Genomic DNA, 21,348 nt, shown 5'->3' with positions numbered 1-21,348 from the left:
ATCTTTCTGAGCAAACAATAATAACGTGATTTAAAAAAAAACCCCATTAACTTAAACATGTTACAGTCAGGACCACTTTAGTCAAACAAAAATTTATTTCCAGTAGTTGATGGTATGGCTCTGATCTGGGGCCTCTCTGCCCTTCCTTGCACCTACGAGGAAAGACTGTGGCAAATAGAGCAATCCTCCCTGCCCTTCCATGTAGGCCAGAGCAGTTTAAACAGGGCACCCTGAATGAGATTCGCCAATTGGTTGCATAGAAAGGAATCATGTGATCTATCAGCTGACTCCCTTCCATCAATCAGCTGTTGTTTGTGATCAGCTGATTTAGCTGGGATATGAGCTGAGCTTGACTTTGTGTCCTGTCTGAACTAACTATGCTCAATTTAGGACTTGAGACTTACTTGTGACTTGCAAAACTATGACTTGGTGCCACTTCTGAAGCCTGAAACTTTAAAGACTTCTTTTGATTGACGTGTTATAGTTATATTTAAGTTATAGATGAGGTTGGGTGTCAACACTGAGCTGATCAAACAAATAAAACAATATATTTTCTAATAAGTAATACAGAGATGATGCAGGTCCCTAAGTCCAGGGGCAGTCATTAGTAAAGAGGGGTTGCTGACTGATCAGTGTCCATAGTCACGGGCTCATTTTAATACCTTTATAAATCAGGAACTACCCAAACATAAAAGTACGATATATTACATGTCAGTATTTTTTTTATTCTCAGAGTGACACACACAGCTGTGCAGCTATGATTTGCACAGAGGGGTCTGTGCGGGGGCGGCAGAGGAGAGGAGAGGAGGAGAGAGCAGAGGAGGGGGTGTTAGGGAGAAATAACCAACAAGGAAACCACTTTCAGCTTTGCTCCTGCACCGCCTGGCTGGCCCGCTGCCAGGTTTCTCCAGAGAGGGTTGGCTCACCCCTTCTCCTCTCCTCCCTCTCCTCCCTTCTTTCTCTCCTAAACCCACATACGCACTCTCTCCAACTCTCCAAAGCAACAGGGCGAGAAGGAGAAGGAGAAGAAGAAGGAAGAGCGACAAAAAGCGAGGGCAACTTTTCAATCTCACAGCAACAAGGGCAACAAGAAACTTCTTAAAGATGTCAGACGTGTCGGTTTTGCAGACGGATCACTTGGGAACGCGAGGGAAGTGATTTTTTTTTCCCTTAAGGAGAAAACAGGAGGGGAGGACGCGCTTTTTTTTCTCCGCCGTATGAGACGTCAAAAATCTGCCTCGGTTAACAAAGCAGGCGCCTCTGATCTGGAGCTGAAGCCGCCAGCTTTGTGATTTAATGTCCCCGGGTCTCTGTGGAGGGCAGTGAAGGATGCCAGGATGCCCACTCTGATCTCCCATCTGCTTGTCATCTGGCTGAGCGTCCACAGGCTGGTGTGGTGCACGGAGCGCTCCTCCACACGGGAGCGCTTCAAGGTGGTCATCGCTCCTCTCATCTGCAAGCGGATCTGCCTGAAGGGACAGTGTCAGGATACCTGCGAGCAGGGCAACAACACCACGCTGATAGCGGAGAACGGGCAGGCGGCCGACACACTCATCGGACAGGGCTTCAGGGTCGGTGAGTGAAACAATGCTGTTTATTTACCAGGGGATATAATTAGGCCGCTGCGATTAACTAATGGTGCTGCTCCGACCTCTGGGTTTATACTTTCTCCTCTGTGGTGCCTCTGGAGAGCTGAGGGAGGCCTGTTGGTGCTCATAAACACACTTCTTATGGAGATATGCTTTATGTCCTGTCAAGATAATCAACTATCACTGTAACTTTTGATCACATTCAGCTGTATTTCAGACATATCCTGGAGGAACAACTACTTTAAATGGTTAAATCAGACAATAAAAGTGCTATAACTGCTATGAAACTCCATAAAATGGTCAGACTTGGCACAGTTTTAATATTACCATAAGGCTGTGGTGGAAAAACTAACTGCTTAATTAAATAAAAATGGAAACTTTTGGTCCACTCCAAGGAAAAGTCCTGCAATCAGATTCCTCCTTAAGTAAAAACACAGCAGTGGGACTATTATCTATCAGTGAGGCCTAAAAGTAAAAGTGCTCCCAATGCAGATTGAGTTCAGTGTCATTTCAGTGTCTTTCAGTATTAAAGTGTTGATAAAGTGAAGCTGGTTCAAAGGGTGAGGAAGCTAACATTGTAACAAGGGCATAGGTTTTGTGGGGGACGCTGTCACTTTCCCAGTGGATCTGGAGGTATGCCTTTTGGGCAACCTCTTAAATTCTAATATCAGACATAGCTATTTCATCAAGCTTAAAGAAATCCTATTGTCTATTGCCGAAAATGTTTTGCAGTGTCAGATCTCCCATTGCCTGTTGGATAGCTGTGACTCTCAGAAGTGAATAGTTACATACCTCTAGAGAAAATAACGTACCCACTAAAGAATAAGATACCCTCCCTATAAAATATGGCAACCTTTTATTAACTATATGGAGAATTTCCCATCTCATATGATTTAATGACTGTCTGCATGTTCTCTGTATTGTCACCACACTAGTATTATAATAGTATAATAGCGTAGTATAACACATTTTTCCCCAATAATTTTGTAGTGTACGACTTAATTTTCATAGTAACATTTTTATTTGCGTTTTTACGTGCCACTTTGTTTTATTGTCTGTTAATTTATTTTCGAAGCATTCGTAATGTGAAATTGGCATTTGTGTACTGTCAGTTTGTGACTGCGTGCTTTGTATATTTGAAAAACTAAACTAAAATATTCCAAAAAACATGAAATGGAGAGATTTGGGGTCCTCCTGCAGAAAATTTGAGCATTAAACACTAAATTCCGGCATTGTGGTAAATTTTTATGCACCAGTTTGTGCCTTTTCCACATCAATTTGTGGTGTAAATGTCTTTAATTTTGTCAAAATTATTGTTTTCAGTAAGGGGGATACATACACACATGTTCTAAACATTGGATGGGGAGTGTGTATCCAGCGTACCCCCCGAAATCTATACCAATGCACCTGCCAAATATCTTCTAAGTACAGCTGTCAAATTTTGTGTAAAAAGTACAAATATGACCTCTGTAATTTCATGGAGTAAAGTAGAAAGTCTTTTAAATTGAAATAATCAAATATAGTACAAATACTGTGTCACAAAATAGTGCTTGAGTACAGTATAGCTAAATCATTGAGGCCTTTATTCCCATAAAAAGATCCTATCTTCTTTATAGCGCACACCAGTTTGACACCAGCTGCTCAGATCCACTATGAATACATGTCATTAAGATTCATGTCAAGCGAGTATAAACTCTGCTCCACAAATAAATAGGTAGCTAAGGCGAGGTGAGCCGGGTTTACCCTCCACTGCATCGCTGGAAAATGTTTCCATGTTGCACTTTAATTACTGAGGCATGGCTCATTACATAGCATATAAATGTACTCCTAAGATCTATATACTCCCCCCACCGACTCCAGTGTCTGGTTGGCATGAGTGGAGCCTTTCTGCGCTGTATCAGATCAGCTGTGGTGAGAAGTGGAGCCTCGCAGTCTCAGGCCCAGGACTGGATTTCACTGCCGCTCTTTTCTTTTAGTCACTCAGAGAATAAGATATTACATGTTGAATGACAGTCTGAGTTGCTCATCTATGATAAAAAAGGAGCTTCATCTTCTCATTGACATGTCTGTAGTGGAATTTAGTGCCGGTCAGTTCTCTCTTTGTACCAGCAGATGTTAATTATGAGTCTCTTTATCACTTTTCACCAAAATAATGCAACATAGATTGGTTTAAATTCCTGTGTGGTACAAGTCTAAAATGATAAATAATAGATAACAGCTGTGCTTCAGAGCCAGCTTAATGTGATGCAACAGCTTCATATTTCTGTTGACATCACACTGGCACCAGAACCATCTTCCTGTCTCCTCAGTTTTTCAGGAAATGAAGCAAACGCAACTGAAACACTCCTCAAATCCCCAAACTGTCCAACTTTAAAACCCTTGTTTTTTATCCTAAATTTTTAATGGTGATTTTTTTTCCCAGGGTTTACTAGTCATGTTTGTGTGGGTGGATTTTAAAGCAGAAGCTAAGATGCAGTACTACTGAGTTAAAAATGTCTCTTAAGCCAGTGGTTCCCAACTGGTGGGTCATGGGTCCATTCTGAATGGACAGCAAGTGACTTGCAAATGTGTCAAGTTTGTGATAAAACACTTTATTTTTTTGTACAGTGAATTTCCAACAAGGAGTTTTTATTTTGAAGTGCCATTTTCTGTTGTAGAGTGAGTGACTAACGGACAGCTACTTGAAAGAGACAGCAAACTAGCTCGACGACATGGCCCAACGCAAGTATGACGCTGAGTATATTAAACTGTGGGACCTCGAAGGAATGACTAAGGAGAAATCTGGACTCTGTGGCTGGACCAGCTACTGTCTTAAGAAATGCCTTACATTCATCTGTGGCTGAAAGCTAATAAGGGACTTGGTAAGAACTTGAGGAACACTGAGAGTGCAGACCTTCACCAAGGCCAAAAGCCCCATCTCGTAATGTTAACGAACAGCCCTGTCTCACTCTGAAGTTGTCAAAATCCGGCGCTTAGACAGTGAGCTGCAACATCAGACAATGACAAGGCGAAAGTCCGAGTAGGGCGGGCGGTAGTGGTGGTTGATGGGTCCATTAAACACTGACTTTTACTCAAGAGAGCGGTGTTCGCATCCTGTAAGATTATAAAGCCAAAACCTGTTCTTTTTTCCTAAACCTAACCACGTGCTTTTGTTGCCTAAACCTAACCACGTGCTTTTGTTGCCTTAACCTAACCATGTGTTTTTGTTGCCTAAACCTAACCACATGCTTTTATTGCCTAAACCTAACCACGTGTTTTTGTTGCCTAAATCTCACCTCGTGATTTGTTGCCTAAATGTAACCATGTGTTTTTATTGCCTAAACCTCACCACTTTCTTTTGTTGCCTAAACCTAGTCATGTGTTTTTGTTGCCTAAACCCAACCACGTGTTTTTGTTGCCTAAACCTAACCACATTTTTATTGCCTAAACCTAACAACGTGCTTTTGTTGCCTTAACCTAACCATGTGTTTTTGTTGCCTAAATCTCACTTCGTGATTTGTTGCCTAAATGTAACCATGTGTTTTTGTTGCCTAAACCTCACCACTTCCTTTTGTTGCCTAAACCTAGTCATGTGTTTTTGTTGCCTAAACCCAACCACGTGTTTTTGTTGCCTAAACCTAACCACGTTTTTATTGCCTAAATCTAACAACGTGCTTTTGTTGCCTAAACCCAAGCATGTGTTTTTGTTGCCTAAACCTAACCACATGCCTTTATTGCCTAAACCTAACCATGTGTTTTTGTTGCCTAAATCTCACCGCGTGATTTGTTGCCTAAACCTAGCCATGTGTTATTGTTGCCTAAACCTAACCACTTGTTTTTGTTGCCTAAACCTACCCACATACTTTTATTGCCTAAACCCAACCACTTGTTTTTGTTACCTAAACCTAGCCACGTTCTTTTATTGCCTAAACCCAACCACTTGTTTTTGTTACCTAAACCTAACCATGTTCTTTTATTGCCTATACCTAACCATGTGCCTTTCTTGCGTAAACCTACCTACATACTTTTATTGCCTAAACCCAACCACTTCCTTTTGTTGCCTAAACCTAACCACATTCTTTTATTGCCTAAATCTAACCATGTGTTTTTGTTGCCTAAACGTAACCACGTTTTTGTTGCCTATACCCATCCACATACTTTTACTGCTAAACTCAACCATGTGTTTTCGTTGCCTAAACCCAACTATGTGCGTTAGCTGTGAGGAAAAAAAAATGTAAATCCACATTGTTGTACCGGCGTAGTGCTTTTATTTTGAAAGAGACAGTATGTAATTGGTAAATTTCCTGTGAAAACAGAAGTGTATTTTGAAAGAAGACAATACATGTAACAGATTTAACTCGGCACAGCGTCTCAGAAAGTCAACAACCAACGCACCCAGGGTACTTTTCACGTACGTCATATCTGGACGTGAAAGGTCTGTGACCAAACGTCAACATGTGACGAGGTCAGAGTGAGAATGTGTTTTAACGAACATGAAAAATAACTTGTGTATCCACCCTGTGATTCAGATCTGCTCTAAAATTTAATATGCTCTTCCTGGTCCAGTTTCATGAAAACCGAGCCAGTAGTTTTTCCATAATCCTGCTGACAAACAAACAAACCCAACTGAAATCAAAACCTCCTTTGCGGACGTAGTAAGTCAGGAGCAAGTTATTGTCTCTAAGTTGTATGATGTGGTACTTCTAACACACAGTTTTGCAGTCCAGAGAGGTTGACGTTGGTTACACAGATGTTGCCTCTCCAGCTGTTTTCATTGGTTTGCCCATGTGGAAGTGAGCAGGCTGGATTTAATCGAGGTCAAGTGAATCCTACTTGTAGCGCCTTGACAGTATTGTTCCTTCTTGACACCACGCAGTGCTGTGGAGTCAGAGAGTTGGCTCGGCCACCAGTCCTCCCTCCTCTCCTCCGATTTCTTTGTGTTGCATCACGTTTTGGAGCTTCTGTGTGAAAAAATTCAAGAGACACATCCGAGATTCCTGGAATACCTCATGATGCTTCACATTTGGTCCAGATAGTGAAGCCCTGCAGTCACCTGTCCTGGTTTCACAGTCAAAGTATATGAAAAGGTCTTGAGTGTATGAGTTTCGTGCGGCAGGGGATAGAGGGTTCAGCTCGGAGAGGAGACGTGTGTTGTTCAGTGCGAGGGCTGGAATGTGGTGTGGACAAGTGGAAATTTCTCTCTCCCGTGTTAAAACGGCCATGGCTGTAGCAGCAACAATATGAAGACTTTTCCATATTTGAGCTGTCGTGACGTCGGCGCAGTGCAGCCCAATCTGAGTCAACCTTTCCTCAAAAGAAAAGTAGATCCTGCCAGCGTGTGGAGAATACCTTTCAGTACGTGGCCTTCAATATGTTCAAGGATTTCCACAGTCCGTAAAGTTATTGTCTGAATTCAGCTGGAATTTTGTGGACGAGCAGGCGGAGGACCAAGAAGCAGTCAGGTTTCTAGCAGTGATCTGGATCTGGGATTTCTGCCAACAGATGAATAATTTTTATGGCCATTATGTTGAAAGTAATAGAGAAAGAAAGTTCATTGGACAGGTCAACATGATAAAGTGACCAGAAGCCCGGGGATAAGAAACCGGGGCCATCGCTCTTATACTGTATACATCTGTTTCCAAAACATACATTTTGAATAAATAAATGTAACCTTAAATTTAAGTTGGATGAATGATATCCCAGAGTGAAACAGCTGTGGAGCAAAGTGGAGGACATATTAGTGTTGGCAGAGGTTTGTGCTGCCAATGAGTTTTTATGTTTTTTGTTTTTTGTTTTTTTAACATTGTTTATTTTATCTTACCAGCTGTCCAAAAACCAAAAGCATTACAGTTAGAGTGATACAAAAAAGCAAACAAATCCCAGATTTTATGTGTTTCTGACAAATAGCCATGCTGGCAGTGTGGCTCCGTGGATGGCAAATCTGTCCATAGGTCAGCCAGCTAGTTCAACCATTTGGTCCGGATCATGGATTGTATAATAAAGATGGACAATATGACAGTGCCTCAAAAGTGAAGCCAAAACATCTCAATTGCCCCCTGGTGGCTGGCTGCAGTACAGGTCATATACCCCGCCACCATTAGTAGGCAAAGCATACATCAAATAAATGCTTTCCAAAAATGGTTTGTATCATTTTCGGAAGTTCTTATGACATCGATTTATAGCCAAGTGTTTTGGTTATAACTTGTTATGTGATGCTAGAAAAAGTTTGAAGGGTTTGATCTCATGATTGACAGCTGTTGGTGCCAGTCATGGATGTATAAAGAAAACTGGATACAGCACTGGAGGCAGACCTTCGTTCATTCCGGTGAAAGTTGCTCAGTGGCAAATGAAGCCAAATGGTGGCTAAGTGCAGCCGAGCAGCTAACTTCCGGTTTAGCCCTTCTCTAACATGAATGGGGATAAAAAGATTTAATTGTGCAGCTCTTGTAGGCTTTTGAAATGTTATTGGACCGAATGGATCAAATCCCAATGGTGAAATGAATCTCCGAAAAATGTATCCACTGATTTACAGATGTCTCTTTCCCAATGTAAGTCTATGGGAAAAGTCCTTTTGAGTCCCGTGGCATCGCGCGATGGACATTTAAGTTGTAACTCCACATTTGGCCACTAGTAAAATTGGCTTCAAAGCCTGAAGCTGTTCCTGGGGGCTCAGTGCCAATCGATGCTCTTTGCGATCAATGGCGCTGCTTGCTGTTGGTTGGACGGCAGGAGCTAAATAACGTGGAGACTGCAACTGTGCAGATTCTGGCTCCAAATGATGTTGTTAGCTCAAGATGGTAGCAGCTGTATCAAGGATATTCAGGCTTCATTTTTGTATAGAGAGTGTAAGTGGGGTTTTTCCATCTTTATACAGTCATTGGTCTGCATTGAAATATCTTAACAATTATTGTATGAATTGCCACGATGTTTCGTAAAGACTTTCATGGCACCCAGATGATGAATCTGACTTTGTTGATCCCCAGATTTTTCATCTTGCGTCACCATGAGGTTGGCATTCATGGTTTTTGAGTAAAAAATCTCGCTAACTATTGGATGGATTGCCAGGAAACATATGGTACAGACTTGGGTTGCGAATTACCAGATGATCCACGATACAATATTATCACGATACTTAGGTCATGGTACAATTTTATTGCGATTTTAAAACATGTTGTGATATGTCAACATCTGTTTTATTTAATAAGATAAAGTTTTCAGTCTGTTCATCTCACTTCAGCTATTTTATTTGCAGCAAAATGTATCTAGTGGACTGAAAAAGCAACAGATTATATTATTCTGGTAGGCTACCTAAAGTTTAACCTGTAATGTTAATAATTTATATAATAATAGAACAAAATGATATTTGGCACTGTGTGACGATATGATATTACAAAAATATTGTGATACTTTTCAGTATGGATTTTTTCCTTCACCCCTAGTACAGACATTCATGCCCCCCCTCAGGGTGACCTGTATGATATTTGGCTGAAAACAGCAGCCTGAGAGGTGAGAGTGACCAAACACAGTAAATGTATGAGCCCAACACATGTATCTGCTGTACATGGGGACAAATCACCTAAATGACAGGCAGCTCTTTTACACTTTATGTACACAGACAGTCAGAGATTATAGAATATCTGTTCTGGTTTAGTAAGTAGCAGTTAGACTTCGCACTGGTCTATTTAATATACAGTGTGCAGCATACACCATAGCAGTTCTTCTATGTAATCATTATTTAACAAGTGTTCTCTGAGCTCTTGTAGACTGCAATTCATTCACTACACACTTTGTCATTAACGAGTGAACACTTACTCATCTGCATAAACAACTGCAATGAAGGTAAAGATATGATCTGATCATATGTTTCCAGGGAATCCACATCATTAATGAATCTATATTTCACTCCACACTTCTTAAAACTGATGAAAGCATGGAAAGTTGAAAGCCTCCCAGGCATGTTGGCAGGCAGAGAAAAGTTGGCGTTTACAACCCGATATGCCTTTTTTTTTTTTTTTTCCTTGGATCCAACATGGTATCTATGTAAGTCATCATCGGGCTCTGTGGGGGTGCAGGCATCGTTATCGTTTATATCAAGAGTGAGCACATCTTCAGCTATTTGAGAACAGTTATGTTCCATTAGTAAATCGCAAAATTGCTTAAACCTCGAATGAACCTTTGTGTAATTACTCATCAGATGTCCCATTGCATGTCCTTTTCCGTGTCTCTATGGGACCTGGACCTGTATAACGACAGATGAAAACTGTCTTTGTAATTATCTCCATGTGTTGGGCTGACAAAATGTCCAACAACCGACTTGAAAGCTTGGTGTAAATTGCAGGATAGGGTGAAGTAGAGAAGGTTACAGCGTATTTTTTTTTGCACCTCAGAGAGTGTTTTTGTTTATGTGAGTGCATCTGTCTCACACTTTGTGCACTTGTGAAAGGGAGAGTTGTATCTTCAAAAATATCTTTTAAAAACAAAGTGGTTACATAAAAATCTGTATCCGTACACAAGCCTCGGTTATTTTCAACAAGACTCATTTTCAGTCCATTTTTTTTCGTGCTGTTGCTAGCACAGAAGCATCTCATCTATCAGCCGTACCGACAGCAGCTGCTCGACTCCCAGACAGCCCTCTTAGCAGCAGCATCTCTTTATCAGGGCTCCAGGCGTCCAGGATACTATAGATTCACATCTTTTTCTGGAATAACTAAAAACGAGGGGCCTCATGTTGCACAGGAAGTGGTCTTATCATATCCTGGTCTGGGCTTGTCTCCCCTAAAATGGGCATCATGAGAACGTGGATATGTCTATTTCAGGATTTCCCATGTGGTTCTTTATTTAGAGTTAAGTGACAGTAGTAGCGCTGTGGTTTGTTTTGGTTTTCCCTTGGCATGGGTCAGAGGTCCATGGGAGCCTGAAAATGAAGACAAGTCAGTCAGATACAGTAGACAGAGCCGGGTTTGCTTTCTCTGTATTTAGGAGGAGAGTTTATTTTACCTTTCAAAGCCCTCCGCTCTTCCCCACACACTCTTTTTTCTCCGGTGCCAAACCTTGGAGAAGGCGGTCTAACACGGGCAACCAAAAAACCTGCAGCACTCCATCTTTTTGCCACAGGTTGGACTGAACTCAGAGGCGAAGCTGGGCACGGCTCCCGCGCTCACACCCTCTCAAACACAAACACGTGTGTGGGAGGCTCATGCACATTCATTTGCAGCTGATTAATTGTGAAAGCTTCTTCCTTTTGATGATTTGCCCATTTATCGTGAGTAATCGCATGTTGATCATTACCTCTTGCTCAGGGTGTGTTTTAAAGGAATACTTCACCCCCCCAATGACCATTTTTATTTCAATTACTCACCCAGAAAACTGTTTTTCTTGCATGCCTCCACGGTAAATGAAGAATCCAAAAGCTGAGAAAATTCTTCATGAATTGATGTCATAGGGCTGCATTTAACAACAGTAAAGCTATATCAAAACATCTGTCTACAAACTCTCAACTCCTGCAGCATAACCCAAGTCTCATTAATTCATTTATATGTTCAATGCTTCCCACTAAAACCTCAATATGTAAAACACTTCTGCAGAACCAGGTGTGCTACCTGTCTGTGCATGAGACTGTTTATGCAGAAGTGTTTTAAATAGTAAGGTTTTAGTAAAAAAATTCATGTGTTTAGGAGGCACTGAGTGTACGACTGAATAAATCAGACTTGGATTATACTGCACAAGTCCATAGTACCTAGTACATAGTCCATAGTACAGGCAGGCAGTCCAAAAATGCATCCGAGGCACTCTGACTGTGTTAAAAATCCTTTATTAATACATGATTAAACCAATGCGTTACGACTAGAAGGTCCTCACCAGGGTGTCAGGGGTTTATCCATGTATTAATAAAGGATTTTTAACTACAGTCAGAGTGCTCTGAATGCATTTTTGGACTGCTTGCCTGTACTATAGGTACTATATATATACTATACTATATGTATATGTAATTTAACACTGAGTGAGCTGGCTAGTCGTTGTTTTTTATCTTTATGGGACTATTTGCCCTATCCTTGAAGAGCACCTGATTTTTTACAACTAACAACATAGAGCCTCAACCCAGTACATTTGTCCTCTATTTGTCCTCTCTAGTGTAACTTTGGGCGTAGTTTTGCTGTTGTTAAAGGCAGACCACAATGACGACAACTCAAGAATTGTCTCAGTTTTTGGATTTTTTGTTTGCTGTGGAGGCACATGAAAAAAACAAACTTTTTTTTACTCAAATTGAGCATCACATAGGGGAAGTAGTTGATATAAAAATGGTCACCTCAAGGGGTGAAGTAATTCTTTAAGGGTCCAGTGTATAGGACTCAGAGGGATATATTGGCAGAAATGGAATATAATATAACAAATATTATTTTGAAAGTATAATCACCTGAAAATGAGAGTCATTGTGTTGTCGTTACCTTAGAATGAGCCGTTTATATCTACATACGGAGTGGGTCCTAGTCCGTAGAGTATGCCATGTTGTATAGCCGTGTTTCTGCAGTAGCCTGGAACGGACAAGCCCAAAACTGGCTCTAGAAAGGGTCATTTGCATCTCCTGTCAGCCACCGTAGTTAGCAGCCCCTCTGCAATGAGCCAAACAGTGTCGAAAAAACACTTATTTTTAATGTGAAACTGCTTTACGCAGTGTTTTTACTGGTTTAAATCACAGGAGTCTCATTTATAAACCTTGCAAACGCTTGAAACGAGGCCTGAAAGAGGCGTACGCCACTTCCCATGCAAAAGTTGTGATCTATAAAAACAGACTTGATGGGAGAAACTATAACCAATGCTTACCAACATTTTGGAGACAGAAAATTGACGACGCAGATGTTGAGGTGGAAGCCTGATTGTAGAAATTTGGCTTTTGTCTGTACATAGATTTTTAGCATGGATTTTACGCACTATAAAGAAGACCCAAGGTTTATTTGTTTTGGAGAGGAAGAGACCTCTGTGGATAATTAATCAAGGTTTATGCTTCTGCGTACCTACAACGCAGAGAGCTTTGCAGAGAGCTTTGCAATTGTAACCACGCGTCAAGGCAGCGCAGACCCACGCATACCCAACGCAGACCACAAGAGCTATAATTGGTCCTTCAAACTACATAATTTCCGGCATTTCGCAGGGTTTCACTTCCTGCTGCAGTACCACAACACCGCCATTTTCAAAAGTCTCCATTGTGGTCGGTTGTGTTTTGAGTTTTGATTAAAAGATGGATGTAATAATGTAATAAGAGCATTTGTTGTTCAATGTCGATCATTTCGAGCTCCAGCAACAGTCTTTCTCTCTCGGTCGCTATTGTCACTGTAACTAGAGCAAAGCCAGAAGATAAACAAACACGTGACAGAGTCTAGGTAGGTATATAAAAGAACCCACCAAGCACTTTGGTGGGGAATTACATAGAGACATAGACCAACAGGACACAGATCTATGATAGGCACACAGCAACTGCAGAGCAACTGCATGCACGTTGCGTCAAGTGTACGCAGAAGCACAAAGAAACTTTTAGGCTCCCAGTAAAATCCTCCTAACAACGAACACTGAAGGAATCCTAACTGGGTGTTCACGCTTGGCATATGGGGAAAGTTTCCAGCTAGTAGCACTCCAACCCTCACCGCTAATCCTACACACAGCTCCTTTAATATACATAGATGCACATTCTGTCACCTCTTCCTGTCTATTTATGCATGTCGGGAAAATAACACATGAGGTTATTTAGGGGCTGCTGCTCTTATTAACCTTTTACCACTGTTTGGCAAGTGGGACACCATCACTCTGTAGAACTTTCACAGACTGTTATTGCTTTGAAAAGTTGCATGAATATAAACATAGTGTAATATACTGAATGTATTAATAGATTAGATTAATATATTTGGTCATTTTCAAACAGAACACCCTGTCGTAAAAATATTCAAGCTTCTATTCAGAGAAGTCTGCAAGTGAAAGCTCACAAACATGGTGTCTCCCTCCTCCAGAGTAGTCTGCCAGCCCCAAAATGTGAAAGATATATAAAAACATGTTGTTAAAAGGGTTAAATTCACAGCCACTTGTGTCAGAGTTTACACCACAACACTCATTCAGAGAAGAAATCCACATCTGAGCAGGAGTTTCCCGAGAAATCAAAATCATTCATGTCATCACTTTCTGCAAAAAAAAAGCCAATTCACAAGCATCCAATTAAGTTATGAAAACAAAGCAGCAATTAGAGGTTTTTTGTAACGTCACAAGGGAACAGTGTGTATATTTGTGTGTGTGTCTAAGTGTATTTGGTGCTCAAGAGCAAAGTGTACTGAACCCAGCTCAAACAAACAGCCTTCTTTGCCATCTTTAACACTCTCCTCCCATTTGCTAAGCAAGGGGGAGAAACGGAGCAGTTATTTAAAGCCGCGCAGAGGAATGCGAGCGCTAGGGACTGCACCCACACCGTGCAGGACCCTGTAGCTGTAGCGATTAGCCAGGGTAAACAGAATAACACGACCTCTGCCAGCGCTGCCTGCCGCCATGGCCTGAGACTATGCAGCCCACAGACATTACCTGCCACGCACTCCACTGCTGAGTATCCCGCAGGGCAGGTATCTGACATAATCTCAGCAGAGCACTGTCAGCACTCCTCTACCTGCCTGCCCTCTGGTCCCTATTGCCGAGGCTTTTAGGCAGTCATTATATGACATCACCGCTATCGGTGCCAAGATCCTGTCTGACTCTCTGGCTCTCTTTCCACAAACATCTCTGCCAGAGGGAAGTGACAGGGCAACGCTGGATTGGTGCCCACCCAAGAGCTATAGAAACCACACCACATATTTTCCATGACATGTGAAAATCCCATTGTGCAAAGCCGAGTTTGATTTAGATTTGGGTATTTGCAAACCTCTTCACTCAGATCTGATCGGCCTGATGATGGCTGCTTTGGATTCTCGGGAGGAGACGGCTCATCGTCATCGTCCGGTTTCTGTTAAGTTTAAAAAACTGTTGTTTTAGGCGCACTGTGAGAGGTAATGAATGCCTTTGGTGACAGTGGTGCACTCTGGCAAAGGGCAGCCCCGTTGTTTGGATAGCTGAGGGCCACTCAGAGTTTCTGGGGGTTGACGGAGCGCATAGAGCTCTGCCGGGGGAGGAGGAATGCGTACGCAGATTTGTGTTTTCAAAAGGCAGTGATTATGTCATTTACTCCCAACGTCTGGCTCAGCTGCAGTCTGACCCACTTCATGCGTTGCTCTTTCTCACTCAGTGTGGTATGTGGTCTCACATTGCCAGTCGATGGTAGGCGTATTTTGGGTATGCGGTTTCCTGCTTTGGAGCTGATGGTAAAGGGAAGCACGTCATATGATGATAGCCATTCTCTTTTTAAACTGGCTCCACCGGCAACTGTGTTTACAGTTTATGGGACCCTGTGTTGTTTAGTCACGGTTCTCTCAGGTCATTAAGATGGCGTTGGATAGTAGTAAAATCGAGAAAGGAATAGTATTGGCAATACTTTTTAAACCCTAAATAAAATGAAACTTCTGACAATGACATTCACTTCAATGATGTGGAATGCGAAACAGTCCCTTATAGCACCAAACCCACTGAGAATGAACACCAGATATTGTAACTCTATGGAGCTTTTAACTGCTTGTAACCAAGCAGCAACTTCCGTGGTTGAGAAATGACGCCAATGCCGAAGTGCCAAAAACTGCAGCTTATTGAATGGCCAGTTGAGGCTGGCTCCAAAACAGAGTCAATCCCTGTAGTGTTGGTGAAGATGGTAATTCTAAGTGCTATATCATGGGCGACTGGACTTCCTTTAGTTTACAAAATGCTAAAATGCAGAGCTTTTCAGCAGAAATAAACATGTTTACAGCCTGGTACAAAAAAACAGTTTTGGTCTCTATAGCTAATTTCCCCCTTCGTGACAGCCGTACAGGGGGTGAATTCTTTTATCGCCCGCCATTTACATTTTATTAAGGCTCAAAGTTATGCATATTTAAGGGCGGGGCCGCTTGATTGACAGGCTGTCTGTGAGGTATCGCTAATGGTTGTTGCAGTCTGAGTCAGATTCACCCCTCGCTCCTCCACACCTCCAACCTATCGTTCAAATATGGTCAAGCCAAGATGGCGATGGCTGAAATCCCAAACTCAAGGCTTCAAAACAGCAGTCCACGATCCGATAGGTAACGTCATGGTAGCTGTGTCAATTTTTTATACAGTCTATGCTTCTAACTCATCGTTTTGGTTTTCCAGGCTGGACATTGACAGTATGGTTGAGCCTCACTCCTCTCATACCTAGAGCTTGATATCATTTAAAAAAAACCAAGGTGGCAATGGCTGAAATCCCAAACTCGAGGCTTCAAAACAGCAGTCCACAAACTGATGGGTGATGTCATGGTAGCTACATCTATGTCTATTTATAGAGTCTAGGCTTGTAACTCATTGATTTGGTTTTCCAGGCTGGACTTTGCCATAGCTGCTGGGGGTTTGATTCCAACTTGCAGCGCTTTGCTGCATGTCATCCCTTTTCTCCCCCTTCATTCTGAAGCTAAACTATCAAATAAAACCAAAAAGCCGAAAAAATAATGTGAGTGCCCATACCAGTATCACCTGAAAGTAATACAGACACCAGTAGAATACTTAATTCAATACCAATGATGTGAATGGAAGCATTCAGCTGCATAAAATGCCACCAGACGCCATGAGCCTGTAATACAGTCATACTTTTGAACATGTTGGTGGCTTCTCGGCAAGCTGAACTGCGACTCAATCAAATACACTGAACTTGACTTCACCATGCCACAGATTGTATGGGTAGTTGCAGTAGTGGGCCCATCATACATTGCATTTGAAGAACACTTGCAGTGACTAGCTGTGAGCAAAACCATGGAGTACAAAAACGATTGGCTGCCGTTAACATTTGACTAAAGAAGTTTCAAGACTACCTGGCACTGGGTTATTTCGGTCCATACCTTAAAGATATCAGGTACGGATACCCCAGCTCTAATCATACTCGTAATATCACATCATAGGTGACCAATTCCAGGAAACAAGCTCAGAATAGTTGAGTTTATGTTACGTGCCCACACAAAGAGGCAGAGGGCTGAAACCAACTCCTTTCAAGTTAGATAACAAGGTCGATACAATGCCTCTATCTGGAGATGGATAGCTTACTGTAGTGTAAAGACTGGAAAGAAGCTAGCCTGGCTCAATCTGAAGGTAACTAAATCACCCCCACTAGCGACTCAAAAGCTCACTAATTTAACTTTACTGTATGGAGGACTACATGTGAGACTTTTCTTGGCCAGGAGCAGTGACTGTCTGGAGTCGCTACTGGTTGACTGGCAACTTCACGGTGATGACAAGGTGTTGATATGGTGATAATGACTAATTATGTGCTGACGGACCTGATAAAAGGTTGCAAGAGAGAGATGTTTGGAAGTACCTTATCAAAATATATATTTTTTCAACGTTTTGCTAAATTTGTGAGAATCTTGCCTGTTGAAGCTTCAGTGTGAGTTGTAGTGTTTAGTAATAAGGCAGTGTTTTCCAGAAGTCTGGATCTGCTTCATGCGTCATAGTTACATTAAAACAATAAGAAAACTCCACCAATGGAAAGACGACTCGTTGTGGTATCACCATGTGTATTTCTGTATCATGAAAATGACCAAAAAGTGTTGTGGCGTCCATTTTTAAATCTCAGACTGGGACTGAATCATAGTGAAAGTGACTCAGTGTGATTTTTGTGTCTGATTTTTGCAGACTTGGTAAATTGCTCTTTGTGATTCAACCAGAATATGACTGTGTTCAAAGACAAGGGACAGATCGGGCCATTGTATCATTTGTATGGCGAGAGATGATGTGTGCAGTAGCTTTCATTTCAGTGAGCTGGGGAACTTTTGAAATGTGGTTTGTAGGGCTGTAATTTGTTGTTTTTGTGCCGGGAGGGTGCGGCTGTGGCTGAAAGGACGCTGTGGAGGGAGGGGGCTGGGGATGCGTCATCTCCAGACAGACAGGAGTGAGTGGGTGGTCACAGGGCACTCAGAGGGCAACCTTTCCTCTCTTTGTCTCTTTGTTTCTTTCTTTCTATTGATCTTTACATACATGTACAATACATGCCTGCACAGACTAGTCTAATTTTCCCACTACGGGTTATTACTGTAATTTGGCAAAGCAAAAAAAAAAGTGCGTCTGTCTTTATGTGTTTTTATGGACATACATGGTGTCTTTTCTTGGCCTGTTAGTTACACCAGGCTTGCTTACTTAGCAATTGAGGAATGCACAGTATGTTTTTCTTTAAAGGAAAAAGAGTGTCTGGGAATCATAATAATCCCACTCAAACATCACGTTATTTTTTATTCTCTGGATTTTACATTTCTTCCTCGTTTTGCTTCGTTCCTCCCTCTTTACTAGTGATATGATATGCAGTATATGACAGAGATATGTTCCCTTTGCCTACTCATGCTGTGAGGAGGTCTGTCTTTCTCCTTACAGAGTGAGTCATGACATTATGAAGAAGGAGCTTTCACTCGTATGACACATGAAACACTCTGACAAAAGAGCCCGAAGACAAAGACTGTTTTTCCCTCCTCTCTTTGTCTCGTTTTTCACTTCAGTTCGCTTTTATAGTTGGAGGGAGCACTGCATGGGAAAATTATACGCTTCCTGAATGTCTTGGAACGTACCTGCAAGCTGACGTTCAATATTAAATTAGCTTTCAAAGCCGTTACAGCGAAGGATACAACTTTAAATGGTCTCTTAGTTAAAGGACCAGTGTGTAAGATTCAGGGGGATAAAGTGGCAGAAATGGAATATGATATGATACAGTGGTTCCTGACTGGTGGGTCGTGGTCCGAAAGTGGGTCCAGGTCCATTCTGAATAGACCGCAAGTGACTTGGGAACATGTCAAGTTTGTAAAAGACACACTTTAAATGGTAAATGGAACTGCACTTGTATAGCGCTTTTCTAGTCATTAGACTTCACACTACGAGTCACAGTCGCCCATTCACACACACATTCCTACACTGGTGGCCGAAGCTACCGTACAATGTGCCACCTGCTACTCAGTTTTTTAACACACTCAAAGACAGATGGAACAGCCATTGGGAGCAATTTGGGGTTCAGTATCTTGCTCAAGGATACTTCGACATGCAGACTAGAGGAGCCAGGGATTGAACCGCCGATCTTCTGATTGAAGGATGACTTTGGCCGATGAATTTCTGGCACAGAGCTTTTATTTTGAAGTGCAGCATACTGCTGTAGCATGAGCGACTAATGGATAGCTACTTAACAGGGACAGCAAACTAGCTCAACGACAACGCAAGTATGATGCTGAATATATTAAACTGTGTGGATCTTGAACTAATGACGAAGGAGAAGTATAATGACCTGAAAATAATAATTGGTGTGTTTCCGTTACCTTAGAGCTGTTTATCTTTACATAGGGAGTGGGTCCTTGTCCACAGGGGTCCACCATGTTGCACTGCCATGTTTCTACAGTTGCCCAGAGTGGACAAACCAAACACTGGCTCTAGATAGGACCATTCGCATTTTTGCGTCAGCCACCGTAGTTAGCAGGCCATACATTGTTGGAAAAACAGCTTTTATAACGTGAAACTGCTTTACTCAGTGTTTTTACCAGTGTAAATCACCAGATGTTTGTTTTGGAGAGGAAGAGACCTCTGTAGAGAATTCATCTCTCTGTAAAAACCTTCTTAACGCCTGGATCTTAAGAGAAAAAAGGTGAGCACACATTAGCAGGTGCTGGGCTAGCGGCCAATCTGCTATGAGCTGAACACAGTCAGAATAACACTGATTTGTATTGTGAAACTGCTTTATTGAGTGTTTTTCCCTGTTTGAATCACCTGGTCTGTTTGTTTTGGAGAGGAGGAGACCTCTGCGGATAATTTGACTGCTAGTAAAAACCTCCTGAACAATGGACACTGGAGGAATCCTAACCAAGAGTTCACGCTTGGCGCATGGGAGAAGTTTTAGCCGGTTGCAGTCTAAAATCCTGATGCCAATTAATCCTACACACTGCTCCTTTAACTGAATCCATACATGGTAAAAATGGGGCTAAACATTCAGCAGCACACAGTGTGTCTTCATTTAAACCGTTAGTAATTGATAAACTACTTTGTGCAGATCTAAATTCCACAGATGCAAGATGAATTGTTGTTTAATGGGATTCTGGATTGCCCTCCATTTTTCTCTGACATGTGTAAAATAAGGTTCACGATAACACACTGCTTCACATATACACAAGTCCCTCTCCCCACCACACTGCCTGTTCATGCCTAGCATTCATTTAGACCACCAAATAACTCCTAGGTGTGTTTGATTCTTAATAACACACCACCTCGAGTCTCAGGAATGTGTTAGATCCATAAAGACAAAGGCGTGGTACAAAACACTTGGAGACGCTAAGCTAACTGACGACGAGAGTCAGTGAGCGATTCTGCATCATAAATCCTGCTAATGAACTCCGAGGTGATGATTTAAAGGGAAAGTCCGCTGGAAAGTAAAATTCCTTGTTATGATCTCAGCCTTAAAGTGTGGTGCTCTTTTTAGTGTGTAATGTGGTGCAGTCACCCAACCACAGCCGCTCTCCAGGAGACAGTACACCCTCCACTTAATAGCTCACACACACACACACACACACACACACACACACACACACACACACACACACGGACTAACACACCCATTCACATATAAGATCTGCAGAAAACATTAGCCAGTGCATCTCGGGTACAGTTCAGGCTTAAATGAAGGGGACAGATGTGAAGGAGAACAGCCGCTGTACGGTATGTTTTTATAACATACAAATGATTCAGTCCTCCTGGAGCTCTGAGGACAAGCAGACACGAGACACCTAATTTAAACAGAGTCCAATATTCACGATAATATAGGCACAAAGTGTTGTTGTAATACCACCTATTGTTGAGAGCTTTAGTTTGATTGAAGAAATTAAAGGGGAATTTATTTTTTTTTTAAGATATTTTTCTGGGCATTTTTGCCTTTATAGATAGGACAGGTAAGAGTGAAGAGGGGAGAGAGAGAGGGGGAGAATGACATGCAGCAAAGTGCCACAGGCCGGAGTCGAACTTGGGCCTTTCTAATGACATTAGAGACTTTGTAAATAATGTATCAAATAATGCCTCTCATGGCACAACTACAAAAGTATGTCTCCCAGTATTGATCCTATAGGCATACAGTACTTCACTGTTGCATACAAATTGCCTAAAACCAAACCAACTTTCTTATCAAGACTACATAAAATGTGATTTATGTGTGCAATGAAGTGCACACATTCCTGACCCACCCTATGGGGGTACATTTCCTGTTTGCGTCGACACATAAAATGGATAAACCAGTGTTTTATGAGTGATGATAAAACAGACCAGATACAGAAATAACAGCCATGAGCCCCAGTTTACCTACATTAAAATATTTAAAGGTTCTTTATATGAGACTTTGAACATTAATACAGCAGCAAACAACTATTTGTTTTGTCAAGATATAGTGGAGTAATGGCGTCCTGGGCAGAGAATGAAGTCAATCTCCCTCTGAGGGTGTTGTAATCCGAGCTTCTCTGTTCTTTGTTTTGGTAGCTGGGCCAGCCACATGTGCATGTTAGTGCATGTGAGTCCCTCCTGTCATGTCCCAGCGGCTAACGAATTATCACCGCTCTTCACTGTGCTCATACGGCAGTTTCTGCTGATAAAGCCATCCAGACCCATGGTGTAGAGCGCGACTTGAGCTGCACTTTCCTGACCAAACCTGACC

At 42.0% G+C, this 21,348-nt stretch overlaps 1 protein-coding gene across 4 annotated transcripts in view; it reads left to right on the top strand.

Moving 5' to 3' along the window:
* The first annotated feature begins 861 nt into the window (after window positions 1–861).
* Window positions 862–21,348, top strand: part of ltbp3 (latent transforming growth factor beta binding protein 3) — a 57,122-nt gene continuing 36,635 nt past the window's right edge. For all 4 annotated transcript variants that reach the window (XM_049592321.1, XM_049592320.1, XM_049592322.1 and 1 more), the window contains exon 1: window positions 862–1,575. In XM_049592321.1, coding sequence (XP_049448278.1) covers window positions 1,338–1,575 — 238 coding nt within the window. In that variant the 5' untranslated portion in view covers window positions 862–1,337. The remainder of the gene's footprint in view (window positions 1,576–21,348) is intronic.

Source organism: Epinephelus fuscoguttatus, linkage group LG12, assembly GCF_011397635.1.
Source record: "Epinephelus fuscoguttatus linkage group LG12, E.fuscoguttatus.final_Chr_v1".
NCBI classification, from domain to species: Eukaryota; Metazoa; Chordata; class Actinopteri; order Perciformes; family Serranidae; genus Epinephelus; species Epinephelus fuscoguttatus.
The sequence above is the reverse complement of the archived record's forward strand: the minus strand, read 5'-3'. Positions and strand labels throughout refer to the sequence as shown.